Raw genomic sequence first — 17,579 nt, 5'->3', positions numbered from 1 at the left:
TTTTCTACAGATCAACAAAATTAAGTATCTGAGGCCGTTTTTTTGGAGTTCACGGGCTGAAAAGTTTAGGAATCTTTGTTTGAAACCATGTTCAGGTTTTTTTTTGTCAAGTTTATTCAGCTTCATTGAGTTCCATCAAATTTGAAAACATGATCACATATTAAGATTAACTCCTCATTGGTCTGTCATCTTGAAAGCTTGAAAATGACGAAAGTTGTTATTCAATTATCAGGGCTTTGATTTTCTGCCTCTCTTGACGAGGGCTTGATTTACCAACATGACAGCCATGCTGACACTAAACATTTTATGAAATGTAACTGAAAACAAAATCCAGGATGGTCATAATTTTTTTGTGTGTTTTATTTTGTGTGTCAGAAGTATGCAGACTTTTTATTGCTTACTGAACAATGGTTGGCCCCTATTTCTGCTCTGATTCTCCCATCATGCATTGAGATGTTTTGAGGCAGTCGCCCAAACCACTGTGAGGCCAAACATTTTATTTCATGCCCACAATTGGCACAAGTGTTTTTAGTGCATTTTACAGGTTAGGAGTCAGTGATGCACACAGGGTGGGTGATCATCCCTCTTTGTAGCCCAATTGTTGAAAAACCCGCTGAAGTGCCCACTCAGGTGCACAAATACACACTAAAGCGCAGTCTTGGCTGGTTAAAACATGATAAACGTGGTGGGTGGCGAGGACATGCTATATGTGCCTTCTTATAATTTTGCTCCTGCTCTTCAAAAACAGTGCCCGCCACTGATAGCAGTATTGGGGGGACTAGAGTTTTGGGGTCCAGTCCCCTCTGCCCCTCAATGACTCCCCTGTGTGCTTGAAAGCATTCCTGTTTCTTCACTGTCAGAAGGATCTACTGTGAATCATGTCCATTAAAATATAATGAAGCCTGTTTCACCTGTGTGCTGTGACTCACCCAGGGCCCCAGTGTCATCCACATCAGAGTCTTATAAGAAGGATCACTGCAGAGTGAGTCACATCTCTCGCTGATGTGGAGTCTTCTCTGGTGTATGCAGTGACTTAGAAGTAGAAACCAAAAAACTAAGTTGACGTTTACAAAGGACAAAAAACTTTTACAAGATGTAAAACTCCTCTACGAGCATTGAGACAGATTTACAAATGGCAGAACACTTTTACAAGTCCTGAAACAAATCTATAGTCAGAATTTTGACAGAAAGGGAATGTTTTAAATGCCAAACGTGACCCTGAAGTTGAGTCAGTCAGTTTGTATTGATGGATGGTGTGATGGTGGAGTTGCGCAAAATGTTGCGCATTTTCAGGCTGTTTCGAAGTGTCCCCTGGTGCCTGGTCCTTCTGTATCCTTCACGTTGTTGAAAAATTCCAGGGTCCATCCACACAAGGAGCACAACCATGGTTTTTGCATCTTGTAAGTTTGTTTCGCCCTTTTTTTTTTTTTTACAAAAAAGTATGATTTTTTTTGTTGTAAAAATGTTTTGTAAAATGTAAATTTGTAAAAGTGTTTCAAAATGTGTGATTTTGTTTTGCACTTCTCATCCACTTTAGGTACACCATATACATAAAGACATCAGAACTGTTTCATAACAGAAACTAAAAACTCAGCTGGGGGAGTTTTGTATACGTGAAGCTCATCACACTCTGGACTTATCCTCAGTCAAATCAACAGAAGAAAAAAAAAGGTAGTTTTGGAGCCTGTATTTGGCTCCCCGTTAACACCATTTACTGTCCCTTATTAGCAGATAAATATTTATTAAAAGCTGTCAGATAAACAGGTCATACACAGTATTTCAGATGCAGAGGAGAAAGGGAAAGCAGACATGCTCAGAACTTGTTACAAAATGTAAAATATCAAGCAGATGTACTGACAGTGAAATGACTAAAGAATAGTGTTAGAATCCTCTTTATTTACATAACTTTATCTTCTTTACATTTGACTTTACTTTACTGAAGCTACACTGAGACTTTACTGTACAGCCCACCAGAAAGAAGGAGTAGAAACAGAGATTAAACGTCATGTGTTTCAAACGCCCCCTGTGATTATGAAACTCATGGTGCTTGTATCTGAGCGCCATCTAGTGGCCGTTTCCCACTGAAAAGAGAGAGTGTACAGGAAACAAACTGATACACCTGCCTGAGGAGGGCACAGTGTCTGCTATCACTGGATCTACACCTTCACCACGAACAGGAGAATGTTTACAAAATCATCATCACAGTTTTAACAGAGAGAACTCCAACGTTCATCCTGGTTTTCCTGGTTTTTAGGCCGGATCGTTGAACAGGAGACGGACGCAGAGGACGCTTAGCTGCCATCCGCCTCCAGCATCTTCTCGATCTCTTGGTCCCATTGGTCGTCTTTGTTGTCAGACTCGGTCACCACCTCGTACTCCTGGAGTTCCTGCTGAAGCTCCTTCTCCCAGTCTGCGGACTCGTCTTAATGAGAGAGAAAGAGAGAGTGTTTCAGTTTTTCTCAGTTGCTTTGATTCATTTCTCAGATCAGAATTGGAATTTTCAAAACCATTTGTTCAATTTCCTCATCATTGTGTCACTTGTGCACATCAAAAATAGTAGTTTCTCATTTCTTTAAACAAGTTACAAATGCTTTAGGACATCCATGCAAATTATTATGTACAATTCTCTGCTGTTTCCTACATCATCAGCTGCTTATGTCATGTTGACAAAAAACTGATGTCTTCATTATTTAAGGAAAGAAAAGACCAGAGTATTGTTTTGAAAAGAGGCCGATTTTACAAACGTGTCAATCACACTATTGATAACCTGCGGGTGAAACAAAAAGGGTTCTGACTTTGTAAATGTTTCAGTAAAAGCAAATTCCTTAAAAATTCCAAAAAAATAAAACACAATATTTAACAGACCATAAACAACGTGTGGTCATCAAGGTGCTTCATGTCAATGAGAACAAGAACATTTTTATGACATTCTAGTTTTTGTTATTTTCATTAGTTCTTGTGACTTCTTGTTACATATCAGCCAGAGCAGCTGACAGGCGTGTGAGAGGTTGTCATGTTTATAAACACAGATACAGACACAGATTATAATTTTTCTTTTTGTGCTCCTTTTTGTTACTCTTACCTTTGTAAGGTATTTTTTTTAGAGCAATCTGACTGAAATTGACACGTTTCTTTCCTATTCTTTTTTTTTAATTTGACTTGCTTTTTTTTCCATTTGGTTTTTGTTTGAGGTTTTATCTTTACTTCCATGGCTCTGATAACTACAGAACAAAATAGCTCATCTGTGACACCAACTTTGTCTGTTTCACCTGTTGGATCTCATTTATGTCCGTATCAGTTATCTTCATGATACCACTGGGACTCCCTTTCCCAGCCTCAAACACCAAGTTTTGTTTAGTCTAGCATTTTTGTTGGCCTCAAACTCTCATCCATCAAAAAAGAGAAAGTCTAACCATCAGGAGTGGAGACACTGTCTTTTTTATCCAGCACCAGCTGCTCCATCTCTTTCCTCAGATCCTCCTGGTCGATGGCTGTTGAATCAAAAGCGTCGCTGACAAACTCAGACACCCCAGGGCTCGTTGACATCTCTTCCTCATCCTCTTGAGGTGGCTGAGAGAGACAAGGATGGGGCAGGACAAACATTTTTTAGACACTACTTCTTTGGCCTTTGGATGACAAAGTGTAGTCATGACGGTGTGCAGGCACGTCTTTGTTTTGGTTTCTCTTACCTTCTGTATGCTGCTGATGGAAACTGGAGGAGTTTTTGGTCGGACATCTGTAAAACAGAAGAAGTGCTGTTCATTCATTTTCATGTTTAAACCCTGCTTTAGTGTCAGCTGAAGTTTTCTTTAAAACCACAGCACTGTCTGTGGTTTGTAGCAGAGGTTGTGTTCAGTGGAACAGGGAATTATACTCTGAAGATCTAAAAAAAAATAAATGAATGTGAGAAATGAAGACTTGGTCCTCTTTTGATGCAACAATCCTTTTAATGCCATTTTGAACATGGTCCTCTGATCATACACCAGCTCCACCTGCAGAGCCCAGTCATTTATTTTATCAGGTCTCTTTATTTTTATAGTTTTTTGATTTTCAATAAGTTTCACAAACCAAATTAAGATTCTGTATGATTGAGTAATTTTCTTTTATGTGATGAACGTTTGCGTAGTAAAGACACATCCTGTCTGCAAATATGAGCCAGAGCTGTCAACTGAAGATGCTTAATCAAACAGAAGTATGGATAAACAAACATCCAGCGTCTGCATCAGTCCAACAGGTGCAGTGGATGTCAGGCTCATGAGTAAGTTAGGAGTGTAGTCACACATTTAGGTAGCTCTTCAAACTTTTAAACAGGGACACACAAATAACTACAGACCATGCCAAACCGCACACAAATATTCAAGGTAACATGGAACTGTACTGACTGTGGAACTGTGAGTCTGAGTGGCTCTGTATTACTCTGGTTTAAAATAGAAACTGCTATTTATTTAGTGCTGCTCGATAAGTTGTTCTTTGTGTTATGCAGCTTCAGAGAGAAACAATACTTTGAACATGAATGCAGAAGACTGAGGTGTATGTACTGTATGGTGCTCAAAACAACCGGTCACACCTTTACAAGCTTTGAGATGCTTAAACTTTCCAACCATAAAGGAATAAAACACCTGAAAATAAAATACTATATTTAGACTTAAAAAAAAAGAAGAAGGGAAGCAGAAGAAGAAGAAGAAAAAGAAGAAACTGACATAAAGAGTGTGAAAAATCTGTGTCTAAGTTTTGGTGGCATTTGTTCTTCTGGGGTTAATTCATTGGATTAAACACAATGATTTGAAACCTCTATAAGTAGCATTAATCAGTACGCTGTGCTTTCAGCTCAGGACGGAAAGGCTCAACAGCAGTGTTATATTTAACATGCTTCCATCTTGCTAACACGCAGAGGTATGTTTTATCAGTGTGCATAATCCCAAACAGAAAAAAACTGAAATACAAGCAAGTGTTAATGTCTTATTTTTAGTACAAGTTGTCTATTAGACTTGATTTGAGCTACATTCACCTGACATGTAATTTTACTTGTCAGATTTCTGGCAGTAAAAATGTCTTTAGGAGTTTCTAAGGGATCTTACAAAAGTCTCCCTTCTAGATATATGCCTGATCATAATCCACACTTTAAAATGAGATTATCAGTGCCATTATAGGTAATTTCAAAATGCTACTTTTTAGCTTTCCAATCAAGTCAGACAGGACCGGATTGGTTTACAGCATGTCTTCATGACACTACCATGCCCACTGAGGAAGTTTAGTAGTGAGAAGAGAGATCTGTGTTTTTCTCCACTCACGACTCTAACTGTCAGACTCTAACTGTCAGACAGAAAAAAGACAGCTGTTAGTGCTAATGTTCATTCCAGCCCACAGTCAGCAGTTATTCTGCAGTGGTCTGTTCAAACGTGAGAGTCTATCAATAAAATGAGAAGTGAGGTTACATTAGCATATGTTTGGGAGATGACTGGCAGGACATGGCTAACCAGGATTCACTAACATTACACATTACATTGGTACTGAATATAGTCAGCTACTACCCTATGGTACAAACTGACAAAGTTTGCTTGTTGTCATGTCTCAAACAACGGCGCTACAAAGCTGTTGATAATACCCTACTTTGTTGCCCTGTATCTGGTAAAAATTTGTATTGAACAAATTACATTTGGTCCAATCTGATCTCCATTCATTTTCAAAACAAACACGCCTGGTTCAAAGCCACGTCTTTGCAACAGTGTGCGTGAGAATCTGGGCCAGGTGTGGCCAACGAGTCAGGGACCAAGAGCCACAAAAATTACTGTGGTACTACAAAGAGCCTAAAAAAAACAAAAACGTGGTCTTACAAATGCACTTCCTCTTACACATAAACAAAATGACATAATATAACAATCACTACATTTCTAATTTTCAAAGAAAGATTAATTGTGTTTGTAAATGTGTTTACATTTGTCCTTGGAGCCCTGTAAAAGACAAATTTCTGTTTTTACTGCAGAAGAGACAAAGTTCTATCTATCTATCTATCTATCTATCTATCTATCTATCTATCTATCTATCTATCTATCTATCTATCTATCTATCTATCTATTTATCTATCTATCTATCTATCTATCTATCTATCTATCTATCTATCTATCTATCTATCTATCTATCTATCTATCTATCTATCTACAAGCAAATGAACAATTGAGAGGAGCACTTGTAGAGAAAAGAAACTGAAACTTAAGTATCAATCTCATCACCCAAGTATTGATCAGTACTGATCCTAATATTGGCATCAGTTTTATGAATGGATCGAAGAGCAGCACACCGAAAAGCAAAGAGCCACATGTGGCTCGCGAGCCGCAGGTTGGCCACCCCTGCTCTGGACCAAAAGGTGGCAGGCAGTCCAATTAAAACAGATCCTCCTTATAGCATCTTTAATTAAAGAAATTAAACAAGTCAATTTCTCCCCGTCTTTACAAGCAAATCAGGCTTGTTTTTTTTTCTGGACTTGTCAGATGGATCTGGAAAAGTCCAGGAAAATGTCTTATTCCACATGCATGCAGCTCATACAAGTCTAATAAAACAGTTTCTATTAAAAACAAACACTTTCTTAGATTTCAATTTTTGCGGTGTACATCACAGCTTCCTGCTTGTGGCTGAAAGGGCTCTCTGAATCGTTTTCAAAAGCAGATTTTACTTTCTGTTAAGTGCATTATACACTATGAGTCATAGAATTTTAAAAACACAAACCTCAAACCGTATTCATTTTCACAAGAAATGAAAGACTGACTGTGATATAAACTACTGTGCTCTGAATGATGGTTGAACCCCCCCCCCCCCCCGAAGTCATGTGACTGTATGGAGGTCTGACCTGTTAAGACCACGTCCTCAGGAGACACACTGGCTCCTCTGTCCTCACCATCCTTCTGCTGCTGCTGAGCTGCAAGAGCTGTGAGCTGAGCAGACTGCTTGATCAGGGACACCCGGTAGAAATAATTCCTCCAGAAAACGTCCTCCTTCACACTGTAAAACACACACACACACACACACACACACACACACACACACACACACACACACACACACACACACACACACACACACACACACACACACACACACACACATTTATTCATTATGCAGAGGGAAACTTCACGCGCACACAAATGATCCTGGTGGTCTACTGACTGTTTAGGAACCAGGTCGAAGCGCATGCGGTTGAGAAGCTGGTCTTCTTCCAGCATCACTGAAGCCAGAGGATACATCTGCTCCATGTCGAAGTGGAACTGAACGCCAGCTGGAGGGTCTCGCAAGAAGTTCCTCTTGTCCTGGAATCAGTGGAAAAAGACATTTTGTCTACTCACTCTGCAAAATTTCAAGACGGCCTGCCCCCAGAATTTTTCAGTTGATAATTCAAATTCAATGTCCCTCACTGTGTAAGAATTTGCCCTGTGGAGTGGCGTAGCACAAATCAGAATGCTGCAGAAACTACAGTGTAATGACTAAGATATCCAAAGTAGAATCTGACACTAAAAAGGCAAATTTTCCCCTTATATGAATGTTTTGTTCTTTCGTTCTCTGTAACCATGCATAGTCACAGATCAAATAATTAAGGAAATGTGTCTAAGTTCACCCATGTAGCCCACACTGAGGATCTCAGGGGGTTAAATGATGTATTTATCATATACAGTGATACTGTCACCAGCGGACGTGTTCATATCATAAATCCCTTCTTTTCTTACGGCTGACAGCGCGAGGATCTGTTGCTGGATCGTCTCCTCCTCGTTGTAGCCGACCCATGGAGGCACTGCTGCTTCTGGAAGGACAGAAAGTAGTAAAGTAAAATAAACTCCTGACGACTGTTCCATTACTATATGCACTAGACCCATCTCTCACAGAAAATGATACACACCTGAGACCTGAGATTGACACAATTTCAAACATTACTGCTTTGAACGATACACATTTCATTTGTCTTGATATTTTAACAGTTGTTCATCACTAAATTTTGACTGATTACAATTTTGTGACAGTTCAATTCACCACATGCTTTTTAAAACAAGCAAGGTGTGATAATCTTCCACGTATCAACAGTAGTTTGAAATTTTGAGTTTTTGTCTTATCTATTTTAATGTCTAATTTCACCCCAGTTTCTGTTCGAATCTCCCTCCTCTCCCTGTCAGTAAATCTGAACACTGACTGTAACAGAAAGCATTCTTTGTTTCATCTTTAGTTTACAGTAAGCGCATGATGTGTTTGAGAGTGGCAAATAATTATCTTCAGCTGAAGACTTCCAAAACAAATCCTGATCCTGTGGCTTCAGTGACGAAGAGGAGGCTTGTTTTTTGCACCCTCTGCTGTTAAACCTGTCAACCAGTGCAAGTGGACAGATTGACTTGAATGGGATCCTATCTGATCCAGGGCTGTGACAGAGTGGAGCTGGACCACAGTCATACCTGGTGTATTTCAGCTGAAAGAATTATAACCAAAGTCAGACCTCTACTGTGCCAGAAGTAATAAAAAAAATTAACTCTGTTGACTGTTCATTTAAAGACAAAGACGCTAACTTCCAGAAAAGTTTGTTGGCTGATTCTGTTCAAAATAAATGACACACTGTGATGCGTCAGAGCTTTTGAAGATGTTGCTTCTAAACTCATGAGCTGTTACTGACTGTGGACATTTTTAAAAAGCAAAGACCAGAAATCTTTTTAGACTTGAAACACTTTGTGACCTCTGCTCTTAAGGCGCTACATAAAGAAACTTCATCCAGTGTGTCACCTGGGTCTAGAACCCTGAAGTAATAAGGATTTTTTACGGTTTACAGCTGACTTCCTTGGTATTTATTTTCCACAGATATCCATCATGTGACCTTGTGCATGGCAAACTTGGTGCTTATATATTGATCATCTATAAGGTTTGCCTTATATTCTTATATTTTGGAAGTATTTCTCTAACCTTGATTTTGGTAAAAATGTAAATTTAAGAATACAAAGAAAACAATCTTGAGAAAAAAGTAATGTTGCTTTTATATTCCTTTAGAGTTAAAGCTATGGTGTACGATTTGGAAGCTTTGCATATCTTAATAACACCATTTATAGGGCTGTTATGGTCCTATGGTCCAATCTACACAATATAAAGACCAAAAAGAACTTAAAAAATCCATTCAGTATATCTGCTGCAAAGCTACATACTAGCTGACCAATCCCAACCGCGGTCCGTGAGCCCATCCAATCTCCCTGACTTCACACCATGGTCATGCCCATGGTCCCACCTTGTCCTTCCCCACTACCCCTCTCACGGCAGCTAGCTGCTCAGCTCCCAAAGCATCACGGAGCCAGAGACCAAAACCAGGAAGCTGTTACTGTTACCCTCCACAGGGGAGAGAAGAAAACAAAAAAGCTTCAAGGAAAAGGCTGAAGCAAGGAAGAATTATGAGCGATACAGGTACCAACAGAGACTGAATATTGGAGAAATGTACGACCGGTGGAAAAAGCTGCAGAGGGATTTGGGACTGAAGACTGACGCTGAGACAGCTGAGTTTCTTGAACAGGTAATGACTTTGTTTACCACAGTGGGAGATGTCAGCTGAATAACTCTGGTTAGTCTGTGCCTATACTGGCTAATGACTGAACGCTGCTGGTCAGAACGGGTCGGCTCTGTCAATAGATTTTAGCATAAGTTAGCCACACATCTTTAGCATTGTAAACTGAGCTGGTGAAGACACGCCGAGAAAGGTAGAGCCTCACCCACAGTCAGCTCTGCTCTGATCAGCTGGCAGTGGCAACGCCAGACCTGCTTTGCCGGCTAATTCATGGTTTTGATCGCGCCAGTCCAATTGAAAAAGCTACCACTGTGTGTTACAAGGAGGATGACTGTCTTGTTTGTTACATTTTCTGCCGGCCCGCTTCTTGCTCTGTCAGAGGGGGCGTGTTGTTAGGAGGCAAAGAAGGGCGATACGGGCTGGGGGGCGGGATCTTGGAACACGGAGGGGAGGGGTGAGTGAGGCTGCGTTTTTCAAATGTGTTTTATCAGCCAAACTGGGTTTCAGATCGTAGACCATAGCTTTAAATAAACCTCATTGAATGCTTCTGACTTCAAATTTAAAAGCATAATAAAGACATAATCAACAAATTGCCACATAAATACTTGAAAACATAGTATCGGGGTCAGAGACTCCTCCTGAGAGCTGACAATGATGAGATGACTCTATATATTGAGTGATTGCTCTTTTCTCTGTCAGCAGAAACTGGTGGCCGTTTGGATCAACATACTGAACTTAACTCTTCTATTGACAGAACAGGAGGAGTGTCACTTCAGGTAAATATCAAGTAATAAACCCACATGAAGCCAGTAAAGCTTTTTGATTACTTTGCCAACTGTAAAATCAGGATCTGTTTGTCCTTAGCGTTGCTTCCCTCTGTTGTAACGTAGGTAATTCTTGTTCTTAAACAGAGGGAAAAAACTTTCAAGAGATCAGTCAGTGTGTTTAGCTTTCCTCCCTTTCTGTTTTACCTGATTTTTTGGACTTCTTCTCTTGAACAAACTTCTCTTGTTCCTTTTGGAAATCCCCAAGGAAAGTCTGAAACAAATACAGGCAAATGTGAGGTATTGAAGAGGGATAATTCTTGTCTTTATTGTCCAGCTATTGAATTCTTGATTATGATCAGTCAAAAACCTGTAGCAATGATAAATAATTCTTAATGTGAAAAGCAATGCTACAGATACCAGGCTGTCCAGCACTTTTCTTCTCTGCCTGTTGACACTGTGGTAGAATGTTAGTGTCTGTCTCAGGCTGGTCTCAGAGTGGGGACATAATGAAAGTAGTGGGCACAGAAGTGAGAGCAGCCTCAAGGGCTACTGGATCCAAAATATCTCTGATGGAACAAAGTGCAGCAGCATCCCGTACTGCAAATATGACACTGGCAGCAGAGCTGATGAGAGCACCTCAGAGCTGCTGATCGCTGTAAGGCAACTTAGAGGAAGTAGTGATAACAGTAATAGTGCTAAAACTGTAAAAATGTCAAGCAGTGTTTGATGTAGCTTATGTTGCTCGGCGCTGCCCAAGTAGCTGCCTGTTGCAGTAGCTCTCTCTTCTTTAACCGTTTCTTGTAATTCTTTTGCCTCTTTTTCGTCATCTTTGTATTTGGAGTGGATCATTACTTTGTATGGTTCATTGTTGGTCATGGACACCAAACTTTTTGTGTCTTCAGTGATATCTTTACTACTTTTCTCCTGTGTTTGTCTGATCCTACATGTAACCATGGCTGCATTGTTTACATGTGAAATTAGCTGTTAGCAGCCTGTAGCATGTCAATGCTAACTAGTGTAAGGCTTGATGATTTCCCTCGAGGTGAGGAGGAGGAGGTGAGGACAGCGTGCTGGTTCTCAGGTGTGAGCTGGGAGGTGACGACGTGGACCTGTCCTTTCATCCATGGTTGTTGGTAACGTGGGCTCTATCTCCGGTGGGATGGACGAGCTAGCCGTGCTAGCCCAGCGGCAGAGGGGCTGCTGGAGGGCAGAGTGGCATCGTGCTGTTCACGGACGCGGCTGACGGAGCTGACATTGGACGCCGGCCCCACATAGTGGAGCAGATAAGTGAAAAAATCGTTCACATGATGATGCAAGCATGAAATTTGGTACAGATACTCTCTAAGGGACACTCTTTTGAAATAAAACGTTAGACACGCCAAAATTCAAGATGGCGGCCATTTTTTCAGATGGACGCCATTTCTATCAAACGATTCTTATTTTAAAAGTTCAAATGGTGATGCAAGCATGAAATTTGGTACAGACACTCTCTAAGGGACACTCTTTTGAAACAAAATGTTAGACATGCCAAAATTCAAGATGGCGGCCATTTTTATAGATGGACGCCATTTCTATCAGACGATTCTTATTTCAAAAGTTCAAATGGTGATGCAAGCATGAAATTTGGTACAGATACTCTCTAAGGAACACTCTTTTGAAATAAAACGTTAGACACGCCAAAATTCAAGATGGCGGCCATTTTTTCAGATGGACCCCATTTCTATCAGACGATTCTTATTTCAGAAGTTCAAATGGTGATGCAAGCATGACATTTGGTACAGATACTCTCTAAGGAACACTCTTTTGAAATAAAACGTTAGACACGCCAAAATTCAAGATGGCGGCCATTTTTTCAGATGGACGCCATTTCTATCAGACGATTCTTATTTCAGAAGTTCAAATGGTGATGCAAGCATGACATTTGGTACAGATACTCTCTAAGGAACACTCTTTTGAAACAAAATGTTAGACATGCCAAAATTCAAGGTGGCGGCCATTTTTAAAGATGGCCGCCATTTTGTTGAACACTTGTTATTTTAATATATTTCTATTGGTGATGCGAGCATGAGTTTTTGCACATACACTCTCTAACACTCATGAAAAATCAATTTAGACACCCCAAAATACAAATTGGTGACCATTTTTCATGATGGGGGCCATTTTATTCAAGATGGCTGCCATTTCAGTTGAACGCTCATTATTCCAACTCAAACTCAAACTGTGATGCAAATGTAAAATTTGGCACAACTACTCTTTAAGGGACACAAAAACTATGCTAGACATACAAAAATTGAAGATTGCCGACATTTTTCAAGATGGCCACCATTTTGTTTTAAAAGCTCTGTTTTCAAGAACATTAATAATAATGACAATACTAATAATTTAATGGTAAAAACAATAATTACATGAATGCTAAATATATACATTAAAAGACGTTAAATAATAATAATTGTTATTACTATTAAAATAATTTTATGAAGAAAAATAATAATAACCTGAAAAAATGATATATGTTTTATGCTACAGAGGTAAGAGAATTAAAATACAGGCACTTATTTTGGAGAGAATTTTTTTTTTTTAATCAAACAGCTTAAGTTGGAAGGTGCAAATGTTTCAGGTTGGGGTTCACCTGCACAGCACTGTGCAGCTGCAAGTGTGAATAGAAGAGTAAGCAGCCAGCTTGAGTCTTTGGTATGGCTCAGTCTTTGTGTAGTTATCTTTTCTTTCTTTCTGTGTCTCTCTGTTCCCCTCTCTCTCTTGCTCTTAAAAAAAACATGTACATATATATATATACATATATATATATATATATATATATATATATATATATATATATATATATATATATATATATATATATATATATATATAGTATAGTTTCCTCTACACTCAGACGGGGCCATATTTTACTTGACGAAAAACACAAATAAACTGACTACCACCAAAAAACGCTGATATCAGTCTGCATTCACGCTTTATTTAGAGAATTTTCAGCGCATTACTTACACCGCTAAATAAGGCTCTAATTCTCATCGTGTCTCTTCGTCCGGCAGACTACCTGCGTTTGTTTATATCTGGCACGCCGTGCGCGCAGACTGATACACATATACATTTTGGTTACTCATTGTGTTTTTCCGCCAATTTCACTTCCGGTTCCACCGCGGTCAGCAACAGACATACAAAATAAAAGCATGTGAGCAACATGCACTAATGCGCGATAAAATATTCAACGGCGTTAATAGATTGACGGGTTAACGTGAAAATAACGCGTTAACTTGCCCAGCACTAGTATATATATATATATATATATATATATATATATATATATATATATATATATATATATATATGAAAGCATAAAAAAGCAAAAAAACAAAAAAAACAAAGCCTCCCTTGTGACTGTTACCTTGTTACGGTAAGGGAGCTTGCGTACTCTGATGAACTCTGTGAGCTATGCCGTTAGGGGGCAGTTCTGGCAGGTTTAACCAATTCGGACAGGTCAAGGGTAAGGAGTTAGACAAAACACAGTCAAATAAACACTCTTGGCTCTCAGTTTTGAAGTTTCGAGTGGCTGTAAATGGTTCCTTGTAAAGGGACCTCACGAGCACTCTTAACACCAGTTTTAGTACGGTGGTGGTTATCCTGAAAAATGACTACCATTTTTAATATTCAAGTGTCAAATGTCCTTGTTCAAATGAGTGGCTCAGAAGGAGTATTTGTGCCTTCTTTTAAGCTTGCATCACCATTAGAACCATTGAAAAAAGGAGCATACAATAAAAATAGCAGCCATCTATGAAAATGGCCGCCATCTTGAAATTGTGTCGTGTCTAACGTTTTGTTTCAAAAGAGTGTCCCTTAGAGAGTGTCTGTACCAAATTTCATGCTTGCATCACCATTTGAACTTTTAAAATAATAATCGTCTGATAGAAATGGCGTCCATCTATGAAAATGGCCGCCATCTTGAAATTGTGTCGTGTCTAACGTTTTGTTTCAAAAGAGTGTCCCTTAGAGAGTGTCTGTACCAAATTTCATGCTTGCATCACTGGTCGCACTTTTGAAATAAGAATCGTTTGATAGAAATGGCGTCCATCTTTAAAAATGGCCGCCATCTTGAATTTTGGCATGTCTAACGTTTTATTTCAAAAGAGTGACCCTAAGAGAGTATCTGTACCAAATTTCATGCTTGCATCACCATTTGAACGATTCTCTTGAAATTTAACAGTTATCTGCTCCACTAACATTGGAGGAGCTTCGCCTGCTGTGGCCAGACAGGATCCAGGAGACAGAGACTTGAACAGACTGCTGGGGAGGCTCAGTCCTGGACCCTGTGGAGGTGGAGACTGGCTGGGCTGGAGAGTGGTGGACGAGTGGTGGACAGGATGTCGTCATCTATTTTCTTATGGACCTTTTTGCACTTTTTTGTACTTTCATACTTTTGTTTTCTTAACTGCTGCAGTGACTCCAGTATTTCCCCTCAGGGATAAATAAAGTATTTTCTATTCTATTATATTTTTAACAAAAACAGAAAGTGATGTTTTACCTTTACAAGAAACTAAATGTTCGGTTTATTGTTGATTTCTCTTGCAAGCAGGCAGATGAGAGGATGGGATGATACTGGATGAGGATATAATTTGGCAATTTCAGAATAACATTCCTGGACATAAAATTGCAAATACTTTGTTTTCTTTTTTTCCCATTATCTACAGTACATGACAACAACAAAAAAAAATGATTCAGGGATTTTGAAACAATCCTGAAGGAACAAGGCCCCAAACCAAAACTGGTTGGGTCTTTGAACTTCTTGGCAGAAGTCTGCATTTTTCTACAGTTCCAAATGTCACTGCACCATGCTTTTCTGGCTGTTATAATCACACTGCAACGAGGGATTTGAAAAAATCTGGGAGGACAGTCACATAAACTCTTCAGTTTTTTATTATTAAACAATTATTTTAATATTAAAAATGCACGACTCATCCTTACTAAAAACAGAAACTCTTTAGCAGTGGAAATCACTGATTGAGCTCAAAAATAACATCTGAAAGCTTCTGTCTGAGAAGACAGTTTGTCGCTGCCTCCTAATATGCAGGTTAAAACAGCATGGCACAGCTAACTTCTACAACTGGAAAGCTCTATTAATGTTGGATGACAGACAGAGGATTTGGAGCAACATCTTGTTAATTCTTTTTTCAGGTTAGACCTTACAGCTAGAAGATATCAAACCACGTTTTGCACACATTGCAACAGCCTGACTCCAGGTGCTAAACTGTCCAGTCTGCAGTCTTGACTTGTTATCTTTAAAAAAACTTGGTTCATCATGACAAAAAAATACTAAGAAGGAGACATTAAACTATTATTTGACAGAAAGACAATATCAGGCAGAAATAGGACATCGTTTCACTTCAGAAACATTAACACACTGGACTCTTTGTTTCCCTGAGGTTTAGGTCTCTGTTGCTAAAAGAGGAGTCAATGCAACAAAAAGCAGTAAACACGCTCTTGAGCCAAATATTTTTGAAACCTGAACATTAAATACAACATTTCAGTTTCAAAATTGATATGCTCTTTCTGCTGTCCTTTGAGTTACATATATTTTGAAGATTTTAAACCATCAAAATCTGTTTTGATTGACATTTTCAAAAACATCATTCCTCTTCCTATAACTTGTAGTTGGCAGGTAAATAATAAGCAGGATATGTTATTGTGAATGGGTGGTAATGCAAATATCACACTTGCATAACCACCCGTTCTCAGTACAGTCACCTTGAGCAGCCAAACATCTGTCCTAGGCCATTACTTAAATGTGCTACTTTACTTTTCTTCTAAATGTTGCTAAACTTGTTAAACGAGCCTCGAGAGCAGCATACCTTGTCTATGATGCCGTCAATATTCCCTTCTTCCACAGACTTCTTGATGGTCTGAGCTGTCTCCACCACAGACTCAGAGATCTTCTTTGTAGCACTGGAGGCAAAACTGAAGATGTAACCTGAACATAGTAAAGATACAATAAATGAGAGTCAGGATTAATCTGCGACAAAAACTGCTGGAATTGTATCTGGTAGCTGTTAGAACTGGGAAATAAAGCAAGTAAAAAAAACTAATTTGGTAATCGCTGAAAGATAGAAAACAGGAAGAGGCATTCTCTGATTTGACACACTGACTTAACTAGCGATTTAACTAGATTATGATTAGACAGTGACACATGAAATGAGACAACCCTAGCCAAAAGTAAGCTGTTTATTATCCCGATAACAAGGAATAAAGTAATTTATTCAGAAATTATTGTCTTTATGAAGTGAAAAGAGTTTAATCTGACCTCCAAGTCCTTTGTTCTGCTCAGAGCTGTCCTGGTTCGTCTCTGGTTCTCCGTCCTGGTCCGCTGGTTGCTGTTTGTTTACCTCGTTTTGTGCCTCCACCACCTTTTCTTCCTGCTCCACTGTCAGCGCCTCCGTGTCATCAGACGTCTTCGTGAACGTCGGGTTCTCAAACCCCAGCCACGTCCCGAAGCCTCTGAACATTTTTACCGGATAAAATAGCTTTTTACCCGTAAAAAGTGAGATGTGACAAGTGGACAGTCGAGCTTATTGTGGACTTTAAGCGACCAGGAACTAGAGCGACAGAATCTCTTCTTCTTTGCTTGCTTCAGTGACATTAACTATGCATGTTGCTGCCATCTACAGGCCAAACGACTGTCGACCATGTCAACATTGTCACGTCATCCGTCTCTTTAGAGCTGCTGGATGACAAAAAAAAGTGGTTCTATATATTTTTTAAACAGAAACCAAGATGCGTCATACAGTCCTAACAGGAGTGGAAAAACAAGGGCCAGTAAAAGTGCCATAAAACCCGAGAAAAGCAGCAGTAGAAAAAGAAGCGGCCTTTCACCAGCAGGGGGCGATAAAGAGCCGACTCCCGTAACACTTAACCGAAAGCAACAAGACGAGGAGGAAGAAAACCCAGCGGACTGATCTCATTCAAGTACAGGTATGTTCGTCTTGTGTTCAGCGGCTTTAAGTTTTATTTTTTATTTTTCCATGCGTAGTGTCTAACATGGGAATAATGTCAATATCCGGTCGTTTTCTGGATCTTTAGACCGTCATTCTAAAATATCAGCCGGTCAGACAGTTTTCGCACTGTTAGACGAGGTTTCACCAAACCTCTCACAAGAATTGAGTAATTTTAAATAGAGAAGACTAAAATTAAAATGTGATGTTGCTTTTATTAGCAGTTTTAATAGTTTATGATGAAGGCTGACGTTGTGTTAGAAACGGCGAATATGGAAAGGCGGTTTAATGTAACTT

General features: G+C 39.4%; 1 protein-coding gene across 1 annotated transcript; it reads right to left on the bottom strand.

Annotated features, from left to right (window-relative positions):
- Positions 1–1,724: 1,724 nt before the first annotated feature.
- Positions 1,725–16,923, bottom strand: LOC141787373 (synapse-associated protein 1-like). Its single transcript, XM_074665664.1, has 9 exons — positions 16,595–16,923; positions 16,146–16,264; positions 10,486–10,552; positions 7,716–7,789; positions 7,162–7,301; positions 6,845–6,996; positions 3,690–3,736; positions 3,414–3,570; positions 1,725–2,422 (listed from the first exon to the last, which is right to left on the bottom strand). The coding sequence occupies exons 1-9, from the start codon at positions 16,794–16,796 to the stop codon at positions 2,292–2,294; spliced, it is 1,089 nt and encodes a 362-aa protein (XP_074521765.1). The 5' UTR covers positions 16,797–16,923; the 3' UTR covers positions 1,725–2,291.
- Positions 16,924–17,579: the final 656 nt, after the last annotated feature.

Source organism: Halichoeres trimaculatus, unplaced genomic scaffold (assembly GCF_033239565.1).
Source record: "Halichoeres trimaculatus isolate MK-OKI-2021-1 unplaced genomic scaffold, fHalTri1.1 fHalTri1_scaffold_3, whole genome shotgun sequence".
Taxonomy (NCBI): Eukaryota; Metazoa; Chordata; class Actinopteri; order Labriformes; family Labridae; genus Halichoeres; species Halichoeres trimaculatus.
This window is presented reverse-complemented; position numbering and strand designations above follow the sequence as displayed.

Excerpts from the sequence above, each read along its gene's own strand:
- LOC141787373 (XM_074665664.1), bottom strand. The coding sequence starts at position 16,796 with ATGTTCAGAGGCTTCGGGACGTGGCTGGGGTTTGAGAACCCGACGTTC. Across the intron at positions 3,571-3,689 it reads CCATCAGCAGCATACAGAAG|CCACCTCAAGAGGATGAGGA; the intron begins GTAAGAGAAACC and ends TGTCTCTCTCAG. Across the intron at positions 2,423-3,413 it reads CAGTGTCTCCACTCCTGATG|ACGAGTCCGCAGACTGGGAG; the intron begins GTTAGACTTTCT and ends TCTCTCATTAAG.